Consider the following 21,164-nt stretch of genomic DNA (forward strand, 5'->3'; position numbering starts at 1 on the left):
AATTAATCATAACTCTCACTGAATGGCCCAAGGTTTAAGGAGGTTCATTTTTGTCCATGATGGACATAAATTAGTTTGAATATAGCAGTGCATACGCTGGAACTTGTATGTGAGGATGGTATATTTTGCAGGCCCAAGGATCCAAACACTGAAAATGGGCAGAAAGCACTGGAAATGAAAGCTGTGAGCGTGAAGAGGGCACTAGAGGACAGTGACGGAACCAACGACTCGCTCTCCAAGAACAAGCAGAAGAAGCAAGCCCGTAACCCCCACAAGAACTTCTGTCCGGAGCTGAAACGTAAGATCAAATCTTTTCCCAATGTTTTCTAAAGCCTCTTGACCGGATGCGGCCTTTAAGTGGCATTGATGGCACAGAACACATTGTCGTAACCTACTAATAATTATTTTTTTTCCTTTTTGGAAAATAGCCTTTTATGCTCACCAAGGTAATATTTGTTTGACTAAAATGACAGTGAAAAACAGTAATATTGTAAAATTACTCTTGTGATGGTAAAGCTGAATTTTCAGCATTATTACTCCAGTCTTCAGTGTCACATGATCCTACAGAAACCATTCTAATATTAGGATTTGCTACTCAAGAAACATTTTCTATTGATGCATACATTACACCTTTTTTCAGGATTCTTTGATGAATAGAAAGTTCAAAAGTACAGCATTTATTCTATTGTAACCTTATAAATGTCTTCACTGTCACGCTTGATGAATTTAACCCTTTAAACCCAAAGTGTACACTCACCCCCACCATAGACTGAAAAAAAAAAAAACGATGGACGACGCGCCTTCTCTCTTTTTATTGAAGTATGTGAATCTGCCAGTGTCCAATATGGTGCTGACATCTTGGAGCCAGAGTCTGCGCTGTAGTGAGCGTGAAGTGGAGCTGCGATATTAAGGTCCCGCCTAATCAACAGCTGTTTTGTGAAATAAACAGTTATGGAAATATGGGTGCCACCTAGCGACGAAAAAAATAATCATATTTTTCAAAACTACTGCCTTGATCAACACAAAATAGGTGTCATTTGAAAACTTTACAATGCATGTAGCATTTCATTAACTCCTAAGTAGTGCTGAGTTATTTGCTGATAACTAAAAAGGTTTTTTTTTTTTTGTACCATGTACAAAAACATCATACAGCTCAGATATTCATGTCATATGTAATTTTGAAAGGTCTCACAGAGTAAAATACAACAAGCATAATTGTTTTGGGTAGCATAACTTGAGTGAGTTTTTTTTCATGTGAAGCCCTGCAAGAACCATATGTAAAATAATATACAAATGCAGCATTTATGTCACGTTTTTGCTTGTAACTTCATAGAACACGCTTGCAGAAAATGGCATTATTAACAGCAGACTCTCGAGCCAAAACTCACCACAATCTGTCACTTAGATCTAAAGATATTCCTCATGGAGTTATAACGCACATGCAACCTCACAGACGCCAAGTAAAAAGCAGCTTTCACATGGTATTTGCGCTTGTAACTTCAAGAAACATGCATAGATTGTGGAAAATGGCAGATAATTATTTACAGCAGATTCTCACTATTTAAAAACAGCCAAAACTCACCATAATCCATCTCTTAGATCTAATTAAGATATTCCTCATGGAAACCGGAAACACTTGTTTGGAGAGGTTTTTGGACGCTCACCTAAACAAAAAGGCTACCTTGGTTCCAAATGCTATAACGTTTGATTACGTTATGCTATCACCACAACATTTGATCCAGATGCAGCTCATATGAAGGGGAACATTCCTAAGTTATTACATGTCAAATAAGAAAGATATGTAAAATTTCCCTTGAGCACACTTTTGTTTTTGTCTTTTATCAGCTCAGCATAAGAATGTCCAAATGTAATGATCTTTTTTTTTAAAGGTTTTTTTATCAATCGGTACCTACCTTTTAATTCTCCTTTCTATAGTTTTGGAGTTATAAGTCTTTTACTTTTGTGTCTATCACTCAGAAAAGCAACAACTCTAAAAATGCCTTCAGGTGTTAAAGGGTAAATGCATCTTTGCTGAATAAAAGTATCAATTTATTTTAAAAAAAAAAATAAACTACTGACTCCACACTTTTGAACTGTAGTGTATTTTCATTGAGATGGCAGCTAACATTTCTTTTTATTTAAGGTAAAATAACATGCCTTTGCTTCCTTGTCTTTTGCAGCAAAATACATCAAGTGTGAGCAATGTGGCAACCCTAAAGTAAGACTTTTTGATTATCTTTTTTAGCTGTTGTCTTAACAGTGTTTACAGAACCATTTCATGTGCTTTTTAAAAATCTTAAAATAACAAATTTACAAAAGATTTAATTTTACACCAACAGGGGAATAAATGTGTCTTCAGCTTGTGCCGTGGCTGCTGTAAGAGGAAGGCTTTCAAGGAAGTGGCTGATTGTCCTGGTTAGTATATCAACCAGCTCAAGTTGCATATTGCACACTGAATTTTTTTTTATTTATTTTTTTTAGATTTTTAATGATTTAATACTGTAAAGAATGGGGCATTAGGTTTTAATTTGCTAAAATATATTTTGATTGTGTAAATATTTAGTCTAAAGTTTAAAATTAGGGTTAGTTACATTATCTATGAATGTTTAAGAGTAAAACACGATTATGATGTTATGGTACAGTCTGCTTACCCAGCTCAAATCTGTATGTATCTAGTAATATCCTTCCACTTCTATAAGACTAACTATTTCCTGTGTCCATTGTTGGGTTTCAGGCCATGGATTGAGATTCAAAACCAAGGCTTTGAGACAGTGTAACTCAGATACAGGTGGTGGGCTGACAAATGGGAAACCCAACAACAGTCAGACAGTTTCCACTGCAGTCCATGATCCATTGTAGGCCTTCCCCTGACCTAAAGGTGGCTTATGTCCTGGATATGGGTGACATCTGAAGACTCGTTGAATTGATTTACCACTTACCATTTGGAAGTAGCTGCACTGAATTGGAAGCTCAAGACTGCAGTTGTGGCCAAACCTGGTTCTCCTCTCTTTATATGTAATTTGGATCGTTTTTGCACAGATAGAATTGTGGATGTAGACAGACTTTTTTTAAAAATTTTATTTCAAGGTACATCTGCTGTTGTTGAGGTATCCTCAGTGCTGCTGTTACTTGTGCTAATCATTCTCTTTAATGAGGCACTACTTTCTGGACTGCTACTGGGTGAATAGATCCATATTCTTAATATTTCTGCTTATTAGAATAGTTTGTTTTGATAATCATTTGGGAACGTGGTATATGAAGCAGCCACTCTGAACGCACAATCCTGTACTGCTACCTGCTCGGCCAAGGAGGAAGATCTCGGGACATTCTGTGGAAATACACTGATGGACATCTTCACACAAACATGATCTAAACTTAGCATTTTTACTTTATTTATTGTCTTCCGAGATGAAAGTTTCAACAGTTGTGTACGCTGCAACTACAAGGAAACAACTTTTAATGCGTTTTTACTTTTTTTTTTGGGAGCATTTATATAAATTCCCTTTTACTGTGAGATCTCGAACTACTTTCCTAAGCGGCCGTGACCATGTATGATTACACATATTGACATTCATTTTAGAGTTTAGAACAAATACACTACAAATTGTGATTGAGCCTTTTATCTTTTAGCATTTCAAGAAAGTATGCAGTTCTAATACAACTTCAGTTCAACATAATGACTTTTTATTATTATTATTATTATAGCCAAACAAAATGCTTATTTTTCCACACAGTACTTTAAATGCATCAGTACTCAACTCAGTGCCTTATCCTAAAGAATGTGGGTGAGTTACTCAGACATCCTTAAATAAATCCTATACCATCTATAAATGTAAATGTGTACAGAGCTGTGGTTTTTCGTTGTATGTGGAATGTTTTTTTCAATCTTTTTGGGAATTTTGCTCAAATAAATTGAAGTTCTAAAATAATTTTTACTGTTGCCTTTCTACCTTTTTAATAATATGACCAAAAAAAACTGCTGCATGGTTTCTAAACATTTGTGTGTATAGTTTATTCAAGGCCATAAAAGCAAGTAAAGTCTACCTTCGTTTAATGTCACTGACCAGCTCATGATGACTCACTGGAGTAACAATCAGCAGACAATACAACAGAGAAATAACTAAACGTTATTAAACAGATATGAGGCTGAAATCACTCTAAAGAGTGTTAAAGTCAGTGTGATTGCATTTCCAACTGCAACACTAGCACCTAAATCTCACCAGAAATGGATGGAGAAAGAGCCTTTCCAGGTTGAAGCATCTTTTTGAATGTATGTTTATTTTAAAAGCATGTTTTGTGATGAGGTTTCTCAATGTGTAATCAAGGTTTGTCACAAGATACAGAGGAAAGTGCATCCTTTACAAAGAACAACAGGCCAGTACAGCTTAAGTGCCGCGTTTCTCTTTATCTATTTTTCCTTTTCATTTGAGCAACAGGGTGTGCTTGTCTTTAATACAGACAACAGATATCTTCTTCCCAACTTAAATAAAGTCTTTAGATTGTGATTTTTCTCTCTTCAGCAGGGAAATAATTGATTTCTAAACAGGGGCCTAAGATGCGGCAGTGGCCCCGTGTACTTTCCTTGGAGAGGCATCTGGTTGAGTCTTCACATGTTGGTGCTCATTCGTGTTTGGCTGTTGGCAGGTGTGAGCTCCCCTTGACTGCCTTCTCTTGGAGGGGACTGCCAAAGGAATCAGAGGGATCAGTGAGAAGCATCACGTAGAGCGAGCAAAACAGACTGAGAAGGAAATGCATGCTTATGTTCATGAAGAATGACAGGGTGGCCGAGAGGGATGAAGACTAGGGGTTTAAAATGTTTTTGTCTCTTGATTCTTTTAGCTCCTTTTCTGTGAACAGAACCTCAAGCGAGTTCAGTTGTTCTGTTCATACTATAGGAACAATTGAATGCTAGACAGGTAATAATGCAATAACAGGCTAGTAGACTGCTTTAAAGGAATATTCCAGGTTCAATACAAGTTAAAGCTCAATCGACAGAATTTGTGACAATGGCGATAAATAGACTTTCAAAAATTTGAGGTCATGGTGAGGCGCTTACAATTCATAACTTACAACCAAGTTATTTTTGTTTGCACAAAGTTGTTCCCTTCATTTTTTTTACATTTGTTTTAGGTTTTAAGGTATTATGTTGTCTTGGCAACAAAATTGTCTATACACTACCATTCAAAAGGTTTGAGGTCGGTATGTTTAAAAAAACTAAAATTGTAATAAGTCTCTTATTCCTCACCAAAGCTGCATTTATTTGATTGAAATTGTGAAATAGTACAACAATTTAAAATAATCTATTTGGATATATTTTAAATTGTGATTTATTCCTGTGATGCAAAGCTGAATTTTCAGCATCATTACTCTAATCTTCAGTGTCGCATGATCCTTCAGAAATCATTCTAATATGATGATTTGCTGCCAAAGAAACATTTCTAATTATTATCAATGTTGAAAATTGTTGTGTTGCTTAATATTTTTGTGAAAACCATGATATATTTTTTTCAGGATTCTTTGATTAATAGAAAGCTGTTTATTTAACATTATTAAATGCCTTAACTGTCACTGTATTAATGTTGTGTCCTTGCTGAATTTAAGTTTTAAATTCTTTAAAACTTATTTCTTTACTGCACCCAAACTTTTGAAGTGTCATTTCACAAAGTTAAGCCAATATTTTTTGTTACACTAAAATCATCCCAATGCATTGCATACTGTCTACTACTTCTTGTGATCATGCTTTTGAATATTTTAACGTTTATATGGATTGACCCCTTTCATTTCAGTAAGTTGTAAGTGCCTCACTGTAACCCAGATTTTTGCTTTGTTTAAAGGAGCGAAAAGCGCTGTTGATTGAAATGAACTTCATTAAAAGGGACAGTTCACCCAAAAATTCTTATCTTAGTAATTATTGTCATTAATTACTCACCCTCATGTCGTTCCAAACCCATAAGACTTTCGTTCATCTTCGGAATACAAATTAAGATCTTTTTTGATGAAATCTGAGCTTTCTGCCCCTTCATTGACAGCTACGCAACGACCACTTTTGACGCTTCAAAAGTTAATAGAGACTGTAAAAATAATCCATACGAGTAGTCACAATGTTCTGAACAGATTCAATCGCTATATATGGTGAACAGATTGAATTTAGGCTTTTATTCACATATAAACATTGATCAGCGAACATAAACAGCAGTTCAACCGAACCTGCTTGACGCTCGAGAACAAACCTCTTGCGGAAGCTCAAACGTGCTGCATAACACAAGAATGAACCTCATTGGTTCTCGCATGTCAAGCAAACATGCTTGAGCTTCTGTTTACCATAACTGATATGTGAGTATGTGAATAAAAGCCTAAATTCAATCTGCTCATCATATAAAGCGATTGTTTCTCTTCAGAAAAATTTCAAAAAACAGCTCCATTCATATGGATTAGTTTTACGATCTCTTTATGAACTTATTGAAGCGTCAAAGTGTCAGTTGTGTAACGAGTACAGAAAGCTCTCAGATGTCTTCAAAAATTTGTGTTCCGTATATAAATGAAAGTCTTACAGGTTTGGACCAACATAAGGGTGAGTAATTAATGATAGAATTAAACATTTCTATCTGGAATATTTCTTTAACACGCTTTCTGCAACAAAACTAATGCAGATAATTTACTGCCTTAGAAATACAGAGGAGCCTAAGTGCTCTGAGACACTCGTGCTGAAGGGATGGGGAAGGAGATGGTCAGGTGATGGGATGGTGAGGTGAAGAGCAGAGCAGAGCGAGGACACGTTACCCTGGGGACCCTGTTACCTTGACGTGTATCTGATTACGAAGCACAGCTGCCCGCAGGATCATGGCTTTTGCTCGTCTCTGGAACTCTTTGCCCATCTGTAGAGACTTCTCAAAAGTTGTGCTTCTCTGATCCACGTCCCTGGCATACAAGATCTGCAAACAGGGAGGTACATTTTTAATTCACAGGTGCAACTCATGTGTCAAAGTATCTAAAAAGGTCCCAACGATACTTTGTTTTAGCCAAAATAAGTAACTTAGCATGCTTCATTCAAGGTCAAGCTCAATGACAAAGTGAGAGAAAGGTTGAGGATACATATAATTCATTCAATACAAAAAGGTAGTTAAAAATGTGTGTTTTTCTGAAGTATTTTAGAGTAGCAACAAGCAAAGGGAACATTGTTCCAGAAGAGGAAGCATCAGGGTGACAAATGAGAGAATGCAGCCCTGCCTTGCTGTGGGAGTCGATACGAGCATTGATCAGGCCCTCCAGGATCAGCTGGGTCAGTTCATCCTCCAGATCTGCCACTGTGGTATTAAAGGCCACGGCCATTTTGTTCATGTCTGCTGACACATAGGGGCTAAAGTACTGCCCATGGGGAAAAAAAATGCAGATACTTTTCAAAGCAAATATCAGAATTCCTACAAATTTTCCATTTCAATATATTCCATACTTTACCAAAACTCCCTGCAGATTTTTCAGACCATGTTTAACAATTCATACAGTATTATATTTGGCATATAGTACAACCTGCATATATTCATCTGACACATAAGTTTGATACTGTAATCGTGGTTTGATCTTACACGATCATCAAACAGCAAAGTAAAGTCTGAATTAAATGATCGTTTGCTCCTTTATCTGTTTGAGTGGGAGACGTGCATCGTTCAGTGTTAAGTTTAAAAGAGACTCGCTTTTTAGAAATTCTTAATTGTATATTTCAGAAAACGTAATAGGGGAAACAAATATTTTTCCATACTTTTCCAGACCTGGAAATTACTTAAATCAAATTCCACACCTTCCTAAAGTGCGTAAAAACCCTGAAATATTATCTAGTTAAGACCATTCAATGTTCAACTTTCACTCACATTCTACATTTCATATCAATATAACTATGCCAAGCAAAGTTAAAAAACAGGGATGACCTGCAAACTTAGACATTTGGATGTGAGTGATGCACTGAACACTGCAGTTGTTTTTTTGTTGAGTATTTAACTATATAAAGTTAAACCGTTTTGTTGAAACTGCCAAGGTTGAAAACTATACATAAATTATTAATGTTGAAGAAAAAAAAACTGTCATAGATTTCCAGCTAATATTGCAATAATAAAATGGGGGGGGGGGGGGGGTCAGTTTTTTACAATTAAATTAAAAACATAAATATTAGAGATGCTCCGATCAGCATTTTTGGGGCCGATCACCGATTACCGATCACCAAGATCATGATCTGCCGATTACTGCCGATCACAGAATGGCAGGGGAATGGGAATCTTTTATCTATAATCTTGCAGAGTTTGCACCATTTGTAGAAATGAAACTAACTCTAAATTAACTGTATTGAGAAAAAAAACTGTAGAAATAGACTAGAGTCAAGATCTTGAAGAACCACCAAGTGTTTATTTTAGAAAATGAGATAACTTAAGGCTACTGTAGGCCATCTTTCCCAAATAAATGTATATAATAAATGTATATAATTATCTCACCTAAATATTTGATCATGCAGTGCATTTTTGTTTTTAAAGACAAATTTTCAGGTAGGTCTAACATTAGTATTGAGATAAGAAATACTAAAGACATTTAATAAGAAATCAAATGTAAATTTATATTGGTCTTCCCTGAATAAATTAAATTAGATTAATCCTTACACTTAAGGTTGCAAAAGTTAGTCATTCAAGAGCAGTGAGTGTCATAAAGGTTCATCAAACAACACAAGACAGAGAAACTCAGAGACAGCAGCAGTTTATTCGACAGCTGTCACTTTAAGAGTGAACACGGATACGGTTACATGCAGCTGCACAAACGTTCACTCGCGAGTCACGACGGTAATTTAGTACATACATTTGTGTGTATCTGACCATTTCACCGCAATTTGTTCTCGCAAGCTTTTTGTGAGATGGCCTGTGTGTCTGTTTGTGTGTGTGGGCGCGCGCTCACGGTCTGGGGAGCGCGCGAGTGCTGAGCGGTTTGAACACTGGCAAGACTTAAAAATAAATGCAAATGATAAACTTTAGTGACGATGCAACACTGCCTCGATTGTGCAAGTGGCAAATCCTGTCAACAGTGGCAAATCCTGTCAACTGTGCAGCTTGATTTTAGTGCAGATGCGATGATATGAAGCCATTTGAGCATTTTGAAAGGGAGAGAGAGCGCGCGCACGCGGTGATTCACTCGCGCTGTTTGTGAACTTACGCAGTCATTTGAAAACTGTGAGACGCAAGTTATTTAATAGAAATATGAATTGTACCTCACCTTCAGCATTATAATTATTTTACCCGCGCTGGAAAGAGAATGAGACGGTGTCGCTGCATGTGATGCCCTAGCTCTCACGGCAGGTGCGGGTTTTATGTGTCGTCAGCATGAGATCGGTTCATGAGATCGGCCTTTTTAGAGACCGCCGATCATTCATCCCAAAGCGATTATCGACCGATCGAGATCGGATGCCGATCAATCGGAGCACCCCTAATAAATATTGTTTTTCATATTTAGAAAAGCAAAAACCACATTTCTACAACAAAAACCCAGAAGGATAAAATGTAGGGCAAAAGCTTTTTCATAAAAAAAAAAAAAAAAAAAAAAAAAAAAAAACACAATCTTGTACCAAAGAACAATAAACATTATAATCAGATTAATCAGAGTTCAGCATCTAAATCTAAATCAAATGCAAGCCCAAAACCTCATATCCCTCATATTTACGTACCTGTATGAGAGCTCTGTTCCTGATTTGTGTGTACAGTGTTCTTACATGAGGGGCCAGATACATGTCTAGGAGGAGATTATCCTATAAAACAGTGATAAGAAATCAGTGTCTTGAACTTCTCTAAATCAAAACCTAGCAATTGCACATTGTCAGTGTCAAACTTACCTTCATTTCATCCAGCATTTTCAGACAAGATGCATACTTTGACTCGTAAAACTTGAAGATAATATCACGGACTTGTGGTTCCAACTCTAAAAATAATTTAAAGGAGCTAGAAAACAAAAGGCGAGTAGAATGAAATAAGTGAGGTTTTATCCACATGTAATCAGTAACAATCTAACTCTCATTAAGGCATCTAGCATGAACATGCTAAGCAAAAGGTTCACCTGCTTGAGATGACATTTCGCTGCAGTTCCTGTCTGTCGAATGTAGCCAGGGCACATAGGCCCCCGTACACCGCTACATTACTGGGGGAAAGTAGCTAAAGAGCAAATAGAGCATTTCATTACCAATTGTAGGAAAACACTGCATCTCATACATCTTCAATTCAACTGGTAATATTATTAGATAAATCTGCTGTAGCATTAGAGCATGTTTGAGACACCAACCTCAGGGAAGTCGCAGTGGTCAAAGGAGGCTTGCAGGAAGCACTTAGCAGCTGGTTTATACTTTCTTGAAGCGAGTTCTGCTAATCCTAATGTGACCAAAGAGATGATGATGATGATGATGATGATGATGATGATGATGGTATTAAATCACATGCTCAATAAATGAAATGTGTATATACTAGGGCTGTCAATAGATTAAAATGTTTAATGCGATTAATCACGCGCTTATCGTGAAATTAAGCATAAGCCATTTATCTTATTAAACACATTCATTTTGTCATATTTTGCTATATCCAAAGTAAACAATCAGATTGAAGGGAGATTCTCACAAAACTGTATTTTCGGCAAGCTTCAAGGATCATTGGAGACTCCAAAAGGACACAAAATAACCAAATATAAGGAGTCCATATAATTATATTATATAATACATTTTATAACACATTATATAACACACCTAAGCACCCATGAAAAAAAAAACATTACAGAAAAAAACTTTACAGAATTCACAGTGTATAGTATGTGTACAGAGCAACTACAACGAGATTGTTTTCATTTGAGACATTTTATGTCAAATGTAAATATAAATGTAGACGAGTCAAGCTGCGATACAGAACCACACGGAGACGCCAAAAAAACTCAGATTACTAAACACAACAACATCGCTCATTGCGCTGCACCCATGCTCAGTATACCAGCTGCTCGTGCTCATCATCATCATGAGTTCTCTCTTAACAGTAGGTGAAGTCAGTGTACTGTTGGAGTAACTGAATAACTCTGGGATGTTGGTTTATTTCGAGTCAGAGGGAGTCAGAAACGTCAAAAAGTGAATAACTTTAGAAATGTGTGGATTACTGCTTACTAGAGATGCAAACTGTTTGGAACGAATCAGTCCGATTTGGTGAACTCGATCGGTTCACTAAAAAGAAACAACGCAATTGTACTGTGTGTCTGTAGCCTACATGAATGCAGCGTGCGATCAGTGATCAAGAGCGCGCACATACACGTTTGTTTGTGCATCAATGTAACAGAGTCTCACGCGCTTACTGCACGACACCAACATTGCGCTCTTCAGAAACATTCGCAGAATACGACAGAGCTCGTGTTTTAAAGCAAAGCAAACAATGAAATGAATGATTCACTAAAAATGCAATGTGAGTCTCTATTCTCTCTGATATGTCTGATGTGATCAGCCTGGCCTTCTTTACATTAGCGCTGTTTTGGACTGTTAGAATGAATTTGATTCCTGGATCACTGAAAACTTTCCCAGAGTTTAACGTCTTAAAATGGCCTGATCACAAGCAGAGAAGCAGAATCGGGTTAAAGAGTTAGAATGGAAATTTCCTCCTCCCAGGGTTACAGGTGCTGTAGATGCTCAGTGATTGTGATAAACTCCCGACTTCTAACATCATCTAACTGCGTGACGAAAATTACGTTAAGGACGCAGCTTCACATACTTCTGTCATTTATTTGCATTAAATTATTTTAATGCGTTAAGGACTTTAAATTAATCGCAACACGTTAACGTTGACAGCCCTAGTTTATACACACACACATACATAAAACATTTAATTTTAAAAACATACAAAATTTATAATTCAGAATGGGTCAAAACACAAATACACTTAATATACTTGAAATACAAATAGTGTACTTGCCTGCAGCACATTTTAGTTTGGTTAGAACAGATTGGTTTTGACTATCCCTCTCTCCTCGTTGCTAGATTGCAGAGACAAACAAAAATAAACATTTTAGAGTCATTTTCTATTGTTATCTCACAAGTCAGTAAAGCAGAATGGAAGGTTGCTCCTACCTCTGCTATCTCTGGGGTGGATTCAGCCTTGCTGACGTAGCTAAGTACATGGGACCAGTTTTGGAGGTAAACGCTAACCTATAAAAGAGTCAAGTTGTTTGGATGAGTTGTTAGAGATTTGCCTGAATTGTCAAGCTTTAAGCATCAAAAAGATTCACAACTGTGAAACAGAAACTCCTGCTATATGCTAAATTTAGAGATTTTATGCTTGAAAGTAAGCATTAAGCAAAAATAAAAAACTGAATACCCTTTCATAAATGTGTATCCAGGGCCTAAAATGAACACTCGCCAAGTGCCAAATGAAAGTTAAAATGGGCGCTGCTGAGTATATGAAATGATGTCAATCGCCAGTTGACCAGTAACTTTTAGGAATCCTAACAATAGAATGTTGTGAGAACACGAATGTGAACAAGCGTAAATGATGCTTGCGTCAATTGAAGGTCAAGAGTTTAAGCCTTGCCAATTGAATTATTCATGCGCAGGAAGCAGCAAAGGGGAACTCAATTCGTTACTCGCATGCGGTGTGGAAAGTTTTCTGTGCATAAAGATTTACAAACGGGCAAATACTGAATTGAGATCTTTCACGCCTTCTTGCGCTTGAACGGACAAATTCACACAAAATGATGTAAAAAAATAGCCAGTCTCTGTGAATATCCTTGTAAACAGTCAGTTATAGCATAAGTAAACAAACAGTAGAAAAAGACAACGCATATGTAACAGTATCAGTATACTGTATCTGTGCATTAGCTCTTAAAGTGACAGACGCTTGAACGAGCACCCAACACATTATATTCCTTTACATCTATTGCGATCTCAAAATTCTGGCCAGTTGATAATACCCAGAATATCAAAATAAACTGCAGGCGGTAGATCCTGTTTCCTATATTCAACGAGTCCCTTGCTACATCTGTTGTCCCCACCTCCTTCAAACGATCCTCCATCATCCCTGTACCTAAGATCAGTAAACCCTCTTGCCTAAATGACTATCGTCCAGTGGCTCTCACATCTTTAGTCATGAAGGTCTTTGAGAGACTCATTAAAAACAACATTTGCTCCTCCATTCCTGACACTTTGGACCCTCTTCAGTTTGCCTATCGTCCCAATAGATCGACTGAAGATGCCATTTCTCACGTCCTTCACTCCTGCCTCACTCACATCGACAGCAAAAGTGGGAACTATGTCAGGTTGCTATTTATTGACTATAGCTCAGCCTTTAACACCATAGTTCCCATTAAGCTAACACACAAACTCCTGGATCTAGGCCTGAATTCTTCTCTCTGCCTCTGGATTGAAGATTTCCTCACTGGCAGACCCCAGGCGGTGAGAGTAGGCCAGTTCACCTCCACCTCCATCACCCTGAGTGTTGGAGCTCCACAGGACTGTGTGCTGAGTCCCCTGCTCTACTCTCTCTACACCCATGACTGTTTGTCCACACACAGCTCCACCTCGATCATCAAGTTTGCTGATGATACTGTTGTCCTGGGTCTCATCTCCAACAACAATGAGACGGCATACTTGGACGAAGTGGAGCAACTGACATCATGGTGCCAGGACAACTGTCTCTCTCTGAATGTTAACAAGACCAAAGAACTGATTGTGGACTTCAGGAAGAGACAGCATCGGTCATACTCCCCTCTCATGATCAGCGGGACACCGGTAGAGAGAGTGAGCAGCTTCAAATACCTGGGTGTGAACATCTCCGAGGATCTGACCTGGACTACACACATCCAGACACAGGTGAAAAAAGCCAGGCAAAGACTGTACCACCTGCGCCAGCTGAGGAAATTCAGGGTTTCACCAGCCATCCTGAAAACTTTCTATCGAGGGGCGATAGAAAGTGTCCTGACTCAGTGCATCACAGCGTGGTACGGGAACAGCACCAGTCATGATGGCAAAGCCCTGCAAAGAGTGGTGCGCTTATCCGAGCGCATCTCAGGCTCAGCTCTCCCGCCTCTGCAGGACATCTACACCAAACGCTGCAGAGGTAGAGCTACCAAAATCATCAGAGACATTAATCACCCTGCAAACTCTCACTTCACCCTGCTGCCATCTGGTAAGCGCTTCCGTAGCCTGATGGCAAAAACTGAAAGACTCAGGAGGAGTTTCTTCCCCCAGGCCATCAGACTCCTGAACTCAGTCACGTGACTTCACTTCACCCCCGCACACGCATAAACATACGGTTTTTTAACATTAACATCCACATACTGCAATTGCACTGCACTTTACTTTCCTATTGTTACTGCGTAACAACCTGTAATAAACCTAGCACATTATACTTCTTTATATATACATATATATATATTTTATGTTAACCACTTATTTTTAAGTCTACAGTTTATCTCACTTATCATATCCACTTATTTTTTTATATTTTTATTTATCTTATTTCCTATTTTTATCTTTTACTTGATTTATTTATAATTCTACTTATGTTAATACTTTTTATTCTAATTTTATTCTATTTCTATTTTAATTTCTTGTAACTGTTATTTGCACTGTCCATGGAGCGGACCTGTTTACATTTCACTGCCAGTTGTATATTGTGTATATAACTGTGTATGTGACAAATAAAACTCTTGAATCTTGAATCTATTTAGCACCCAAACTCTGGAACAGTCTTCCTAGCCTTGTTCGGGAAACAGACACACTCTGTCAGTTTAAATCTAGACTAAAGACACATCTCTTTAACCTGACACATAACACATTCAATTTCTATTATTCAAATCAGTTAAATGATCGTAAGGCTGCATAAATTAGGTCAACCGGAACCAGGAACACTTCCTATAACACCCAACGTATTTGTTACATTGAAAGAAGAATAGCATCTACCAGTGTTAATTTCGTTGACGAATAATTTTCGTCATAATTTTCGTCAACGACCTTTTTTCCCTGACGAAAACGAGACGATAACTAAATAAAAAATAGTGTTAGATGACTAAAACTATAACGAAAATCAACTCTCATTTTCATCAACAAATAAAAACGAGACGAAAATGTAAGGGAGGGACGATTAGGGAAGAGATCCAGTCAGAACTGATGTCTGCGCACATTTGATTTGGACGTGCTGATCTAACCGCTGGAGAACACGGCGCTGTTGCACGTTCTACAGGCTCACGCAAGCATCCCCAATCCAGCGCTCCAGAGCGGCTCACAATCAATGAATAACACACATTTATGCCAGGCAATTGTTTATGAACTAATGCTGATGAATAAGGACAATGTTTACTTTACGATGTTTATATAGTAATGTGTTTTAGACGGTTGTAGCATATTTTATCGCCCTCATCTGAACTTGAATGAGCTCCTACAACAACAATAGAGGCTCAGACATTTCAAAATAAGAGTCCCGGTGTATTTCCAGCTGGTTTATAATTAAAAGTCACGCATTATATATTCGTTTTTGCTTACACAATAAACTGTATTTAGTTTCATTCCCATTTAATTCATAGTCAGGAGAAAAGACCAGTATTTAACACATATTCAATAAAGTATCAGGGTTATAATAGTTCACTAAAACCATAAAAAAAATCTTTGTTACTTAAAATTAAATAAATGTTAACTGAAAAAAAAAAAAAAAAAAAAAAAAGTTATTTGAATCTTTAGCTTAACATGATATAGGCTACTAACTAAAACAGAAATACAAAATTTTTCTGTTTTAGATACAAACTATATAGATGTTTTTAAAAACAAACAAAAAAGTGAATTGAGCTCTCTTTTGTGAATTTTTAATGTTAAAAACAAAATTATGTCAAAATGTCAGTTCAAGTGACAGTCGGTTATGTAATACTGTAATAAATGCTTAATGTATTACAATTTAACTAAACTCATTAGATTTTAGGAGACTAACTCTACTGTAGATTTAGTCGACTAAAACTAGACTAAAACTAAAAACAATTCAGGTGACTAAAATATGACTAAAACTAAATGGCATTTTAGTCAAAAGACTATGACTAAAACTAAATCAAAATATGCTGTCAAAATTAACACTGGCATCTACCCTAAAATTAGTCTGTCTGTCTCATCCTTATCCCTAGGTTACCGTAGTCAGCCGGATTCGGTCCATATCCAGATCAGATGGTGGACCTGCACCTAGACATGACCACAACGCAGCCCTGAATGTCAGCAGAAACCATGTCTACAACACAATCCCCCTGTGAAGGCCTCGTCGACATGACAGCCATCGGTACAGATCCTCAGCAAAGACCACAAGAACCAGACAAGTCCTCTGTACAGACCTATGACCAGCTTAGTCTCCATACTGGCGTGATGAATCCGATCTTCAAGCAAAAAGGAACTGGATGAATATTTGAATGCTACCGATCCTGATCTGAATTCTGACTTCTGATGCAGCCTGAATCATAATCACACCATGTTCGTTCATTGGCCAGAGGAGAACTTTGCCCGCGGACTGAGCCTGGTTCCTCCAAAGGTTTTTCTCCATTCTGTCACCTGATGGAGTTTAGGTACCTCGCCACTGTCGCTTCTGGCTTGCTTAGCTCGGGACACTTAATATTCAATAATAATATTGACCTGCCTGAACTGACACTGTTGTATGAGAACTGAAATGAGCTGGACGATGACAATTTTTATTTTTTTTGCAGAACTGCTTTATAGATGAAATAAACAAATTTAATAATTGACTATCGTTACAACGGAACTGAATCAACACTGAACTGAACAGCCGAAATGCATAATTTTCCTGTTATCACTGTAAAGTTAGTTTTAGGCCCTGTGTGTCTCATTAAACACACCAGATGATGTCCAGGGAGGACAATGCGTCCCTACCTTGATTACATTAAGACACATGTTGATGACATGCTTGGCGCTAGTGCAGTAGTCTCTGGCTCGGGAGTAGCATTTCAGGGCATTACTGAGGTCACCACAGTCAAGATAATGGTCTCCAAGGTCATCATGACCCCTCCTGAACACAAGCAAGAGATATTCAGATGTAAAATAGCCAATACACAGCATCACAGTCAATACCTGACAAAAAGAGAGAAACAACAAGTTTGCCTTGCCTTATGCTTTCTTTGATGGAGTTTCCCTTGTAGTTTTTAAGGTCTGTATCCAGCTTCTCCAGTTTGAGCAGGGCTTTTTTCCTAGTGGACTCTGCCCAGGCTGTGTCGAGAGGAGGGGGTTCAACTGCTCCCTCTGGTACTGCATCTGGGACACCTTGCACATCCCTGTGTTGACAAATGTTTTAAGTACAAACTTAGTCAAACCCGTTCTTGCTATGTTAGAAATGTCAGAAATGGAACTGGAATTGCCTGGTGGCTTCGGTGAGTTTGCGATGGATTTCTTCGTAGACATCAACATTAAAGGTTCTTTGGACAAAGGACAGGGCCATCTTCAGTGCTTCCACTCGTAGCTGGGGGCAGTGGTCTGCAATAAACTGCAGCCTTTCAATCCTCATCAGGCCACTGTAGCTGGAGGCATACTGCTCAAGATCCTGTACACACAAAATAAATCATGTCCCAAAAAAATAGGAATGCAAACTATATTGACACTATATATTATTGGTTATTGAACAATATAGGTGATGCTCATTTTCACAATTTTTACATTTAAATTAAGTGAGCATTAGGTAAGTGCCAAGGTAAAGCAGTATTGTGAATGTTGAAACTAAAATTTTACTAAAGTAAAACTATTAAAAAGGGCTTTGTTAATTAAAATAAAATATAAATATTAGATGAAAAAGGTTTAAAAAAACCCTGAAATAAATAAAAGCTAAATAGAAATATTTCAAATAATAAAAATATATATATAAATAAATATAAAAGTAATAAATAAAAAAGTATATAAATAATACTACAATAACACTGAGGTAAAGTAAAACGTTAATAAAAGTAATAATATAACGTCAAATCAAATGTAATCTTCAGCAAATCTCAAAATGAAAATATTTCGTTTTAAATTATAATGCTGATGGCCAAATCATCAAGTGTTTTTATGTTTTCATTTTTAATACTAAATATTATAGAACTTATATAAATGCATCTCTAACAAAAGACAATTTCTTCTGTAATTCAGAAAATGATCAAAACACCAAAAGTGTTTACTTAGATGCTTAAAGAATGTTTAGTAATTTTAAAGGGTTAGTTCACCCAAAAATGAAAATAATGTCATTAATTCCTTACCCTCATGCCGTTCCACACCCGTAAGACCTCTGTTCATCTTCAGAATTTATTTTTGTTGAAATCCGATGGCTCAGTTAGGCCTCCATAGGGATCAATGACATTTCCTCTCAAGAACCATTAATGTACTAAAAACATTATTTAAACCAGTTCATCTGAGTACAGTGGTTCAATATTAATATTATAAAGAGACGAGAATGTTATTTAGTTCTTTTTTGGCGCACCAAAAACAAACTTATATAGTGACAACCGATTTCAAAACACTGCATCATGAAGCTTCGGAGCGTTATGAATCAGTGTGTCGAATCCTGATTTGGAGTCGGACCACGTATCAAACCGCCCATCTGCTGAAATCACGTGACTTTGGCGCACGGAAGGAACCACTGAATCGACTCGCTGATTCATAGCTCCGAAGCTTCATGAAGCAGTGTTTTGAAATCGGTTATCACTATACAAGTTTGTTGTTTAGTTCTTTTTTGGCGCACCAAAAACATTCTCGTCCCTTTATAATATTAACATTGAACCACTGTACTCACATGAACTGATTTAAATATGTTTTAGTACATTAATGGATCTTGAGAGAGGAAATGTCATTGATGCCTATGGAGGCCTCACTGAGCCGTCGGATTTCAACTAAAATATCTTCATTTGCGTTTCGAAGATGAACAGAGGTCCTACGGGTGTGGAACGGCATGAGGGTGAGTAATAAATGACATTATTTTCATTTTTGAGTGAACTAACCCTTTAACAATAAGGATAATACATTAGAAAAGTCTACAACTTATGGAAACAAGTACATCATTGTATAGACCGTTAAACACCTCAAATGATGCAAGACTCTACAAATCATATACACTCAACATACCAAAGTAGGGTTTTCCACAACATAGTTGGTGTCGGGCGCATTCTGCTGGTCTTCCTGAGGGTCAGCATCTATCTGCATGGGCTCTACAGACCCCTGTTAATACAGAAAGCATTACATTTAACAAGCTGCGCTGGAGAAGTGCAGGCGGCGTAAAGAAAATTGTGCAAACGATCATGTGAAACATATGAAGATCTGAGGAACATTTCGCCCTTACCACCAAACAAATCTTGTGTGGAAACAAAAACATAATATCACAACACTGAGTGTCAGCTCCTAGGCTTTCAGATGGCTTCACATCCTGCCTGCCTACATTGTGTAGTTACCTCCAGAGAGTATGACGAGCAGCTGGAGCTGAACACACTGAATTGTGTGGTAAAATCCATGAACAGGTCAGACACGCTTCTTTGACAGAAGTAGTTCAGCTCTTCCCATGAGGATGAGGCTGATCTGACTGGCAAATACAAGTTTTCCCTGATCCTGCCCTGAACCTGCTCTGCAGCATCTCTCCGATCTGACTGAAAACTGTCCTGCAAGAAGGTGCATGCTTATAAAATACACACTAGGGCAGCCGCAGCCTCGAGACAATAACAAGTCAAATTAGTTGAAAATAATCTATAAATATAAACCAACCAAATGGGACAATGTTTGTACTTTGTAGAAGTGAGGGTGTAAAGAAAGTCATTAGATGTAAGAAGTGGCAGCAACAATTACATTTGTAAACAGGGGCTTTTTACATGCAACAACCAAAACATTAGGGGGGAACGTTCCCTCAATTTATCTTCCTAGTCAAATATTTTATAATACCATTATTCCCCCATCTCGGATAAGATCATTCATCACATGCACTTTACTACACCCAATATTTTTAAGATTACATAAGACTGCACAATGAGACCCGGTCTGTCATTTTTGTTTAACTAAATTTTCATAATAACAGTATAATATAGCTGAATGTGTCTAGTGTTTCTAAAATGGAAATATCACTCAAATTGTGATCCAGCAGATCCACTGTGTTTAATCATTTTGGTTATGTGGAATACATCAGGTTTGAATTGAAATATCCAATGCAGTATATTCATCCCAGCAAGCAAATGATGGAAGCTGTCTCAAAACCTAATGTGCTGCCTAAAGCCTACCTAGACAGTATTTTACAGCACCATATGCAAGTGTGGAACATCTGAACGACGACTAAAATACTTTCTAGGCAGGCTGCACACTATGTTTTGAGAGACAGCCTGAATTTCAAGCACACTGGCTAATTGATACAAAACAAACAGCTTGCTAACGAGATAGCTTGCTAAATACACTTAGCCGACTAAAGAAAGTTTCTACCCAAGTGTTTCACAAACAACCCCAAGAAAACCAACCGGACCGCTTCAGGTGTAAATCAAAACAGCTCTGTTGGTTGTATTCATTGTCGAAACTACACTGGTCTAGCTCCTCGGGCGGATAGACGCGCGCTGCCGCTAAACTTGAGAAGTGCCTGTCGCGTCCTGAGGGCCGCTCTGACTTACGAGCTCATGCTAGACGAGCTAACAGCTTACAACGGCTACGAGAGGTGGGGAATTAACATTGTAAACACAGGTACTTCAGCTTGGTATGCTTCTTCTACCCACTCTCGCGGTGTGGAAGATGACGATAGATCATTTAAAGGCGCTAATTTACCTGAAAGTTAAAGACCTGCACGGGTAGTGGCATCTCCTCCTCCTCTGCAGAAACAGAGCACACAAACACATCCGGGGCATGAGAGTGCGCGTGGTCGACGTCTTGCAGCGCGGAGACGTCACTACCTTGAGCCTTGATTTGAAATATTAATACGGGAGAAAAACATATTTACACATTCTAACACGATTGGCTGGTTTATATTGAGCCTCGAGACGGCCATCAAATACATTGCAAAAAAAAAAATGTACCACCAACATACGACCACCAACAAAAGACCAACATAGCCTCCAAAAGAAAACGTTCTAATTAATACTGTAAACATTAGCCTATATTCAGTTAGTGAAAATGAAAACATTAAATACAATTAGAATAATTGTGTTAAATACCG

General features: G+C 37.7%; 2 protein-coding genes across 4 annotated transcripts in view; one reads left to right on the forward strand and one right to left on the reverse strand.

The window, feature by feature from the left end:
* The window catches only part of dus1l (dihydrouridine synthase 1-like), a 658,813-nt gene extending 654,891 nt beyond the window's left edge, over positions 1-3,922 (forward strand). For all 3 annotated transcript variants that reach the window (XM_079833288.1, XM_079833287.1, XM_079833286.1), the window contains exons 11-14: positions 132-298; positions 2,181-2,218; positions 2,340-2,415; positions 2,735-3,922. In XM_079833288.1, coding sequence (XP_079689414.1) covers positions 132-298; positions 2,181-2,218; positions 2,340-2,415; positions 2,735-2,859 — 406 coding nt within the window. In that variant the 3' untranslated portion in view covers positions 2,860-3,922. The remainder of the gene's footprint in view (positions 1-131; positions 299-2,180; positions 2,219-2,339; positions 2,416-2,734) is intronic.
* On the reverse strand, positions 3,665-20,848 carry gps1 (G protein pathway suppressor 1). The gene is made up of 14 exons (XM_079833583.1): positions 20,777-20,848; positions 19,112-19,204; positions 17,380-17,561; positions 17,131-17,295; positions 16,898-17,033; positions 12,113-12,190; positions 11,958-12,018; positions 10,303-10,388; positions 10,081-10,175; positions 9,860-9,965; positions 9,695-9,775; positions 7,228-7,365; positions 6,798-6,932; positions 3,665-4,681 (listed from the first exon to the last, which is right to left on the reverse strand). Exons 1-14 carry the CDS (start codon positions 20,807-20,809, stop codon positions 4,607-4,609), a joined length of 1,464 nt encoding a protein of 487 aa, XP_079689709.1. The 5' UTR covers positions 20,810-20,848; the 3' UTR covers positions 3,665-4,606.
* Between the last annotated feature and the right edge of the window lie 316 nt (positions 20,849-21,164).

This window comes from Gobio gobio, assembly GCF_949357685.1.
Source record: "Gobio gobio genome assembly, chromosome: 1".
Classification (NCBI taxonomy): Eukaryota; Metazoa; Chordata; class Actinopteri; order Cypriniformes; family Gobionidae; genus Gobio; species Gobio gobio.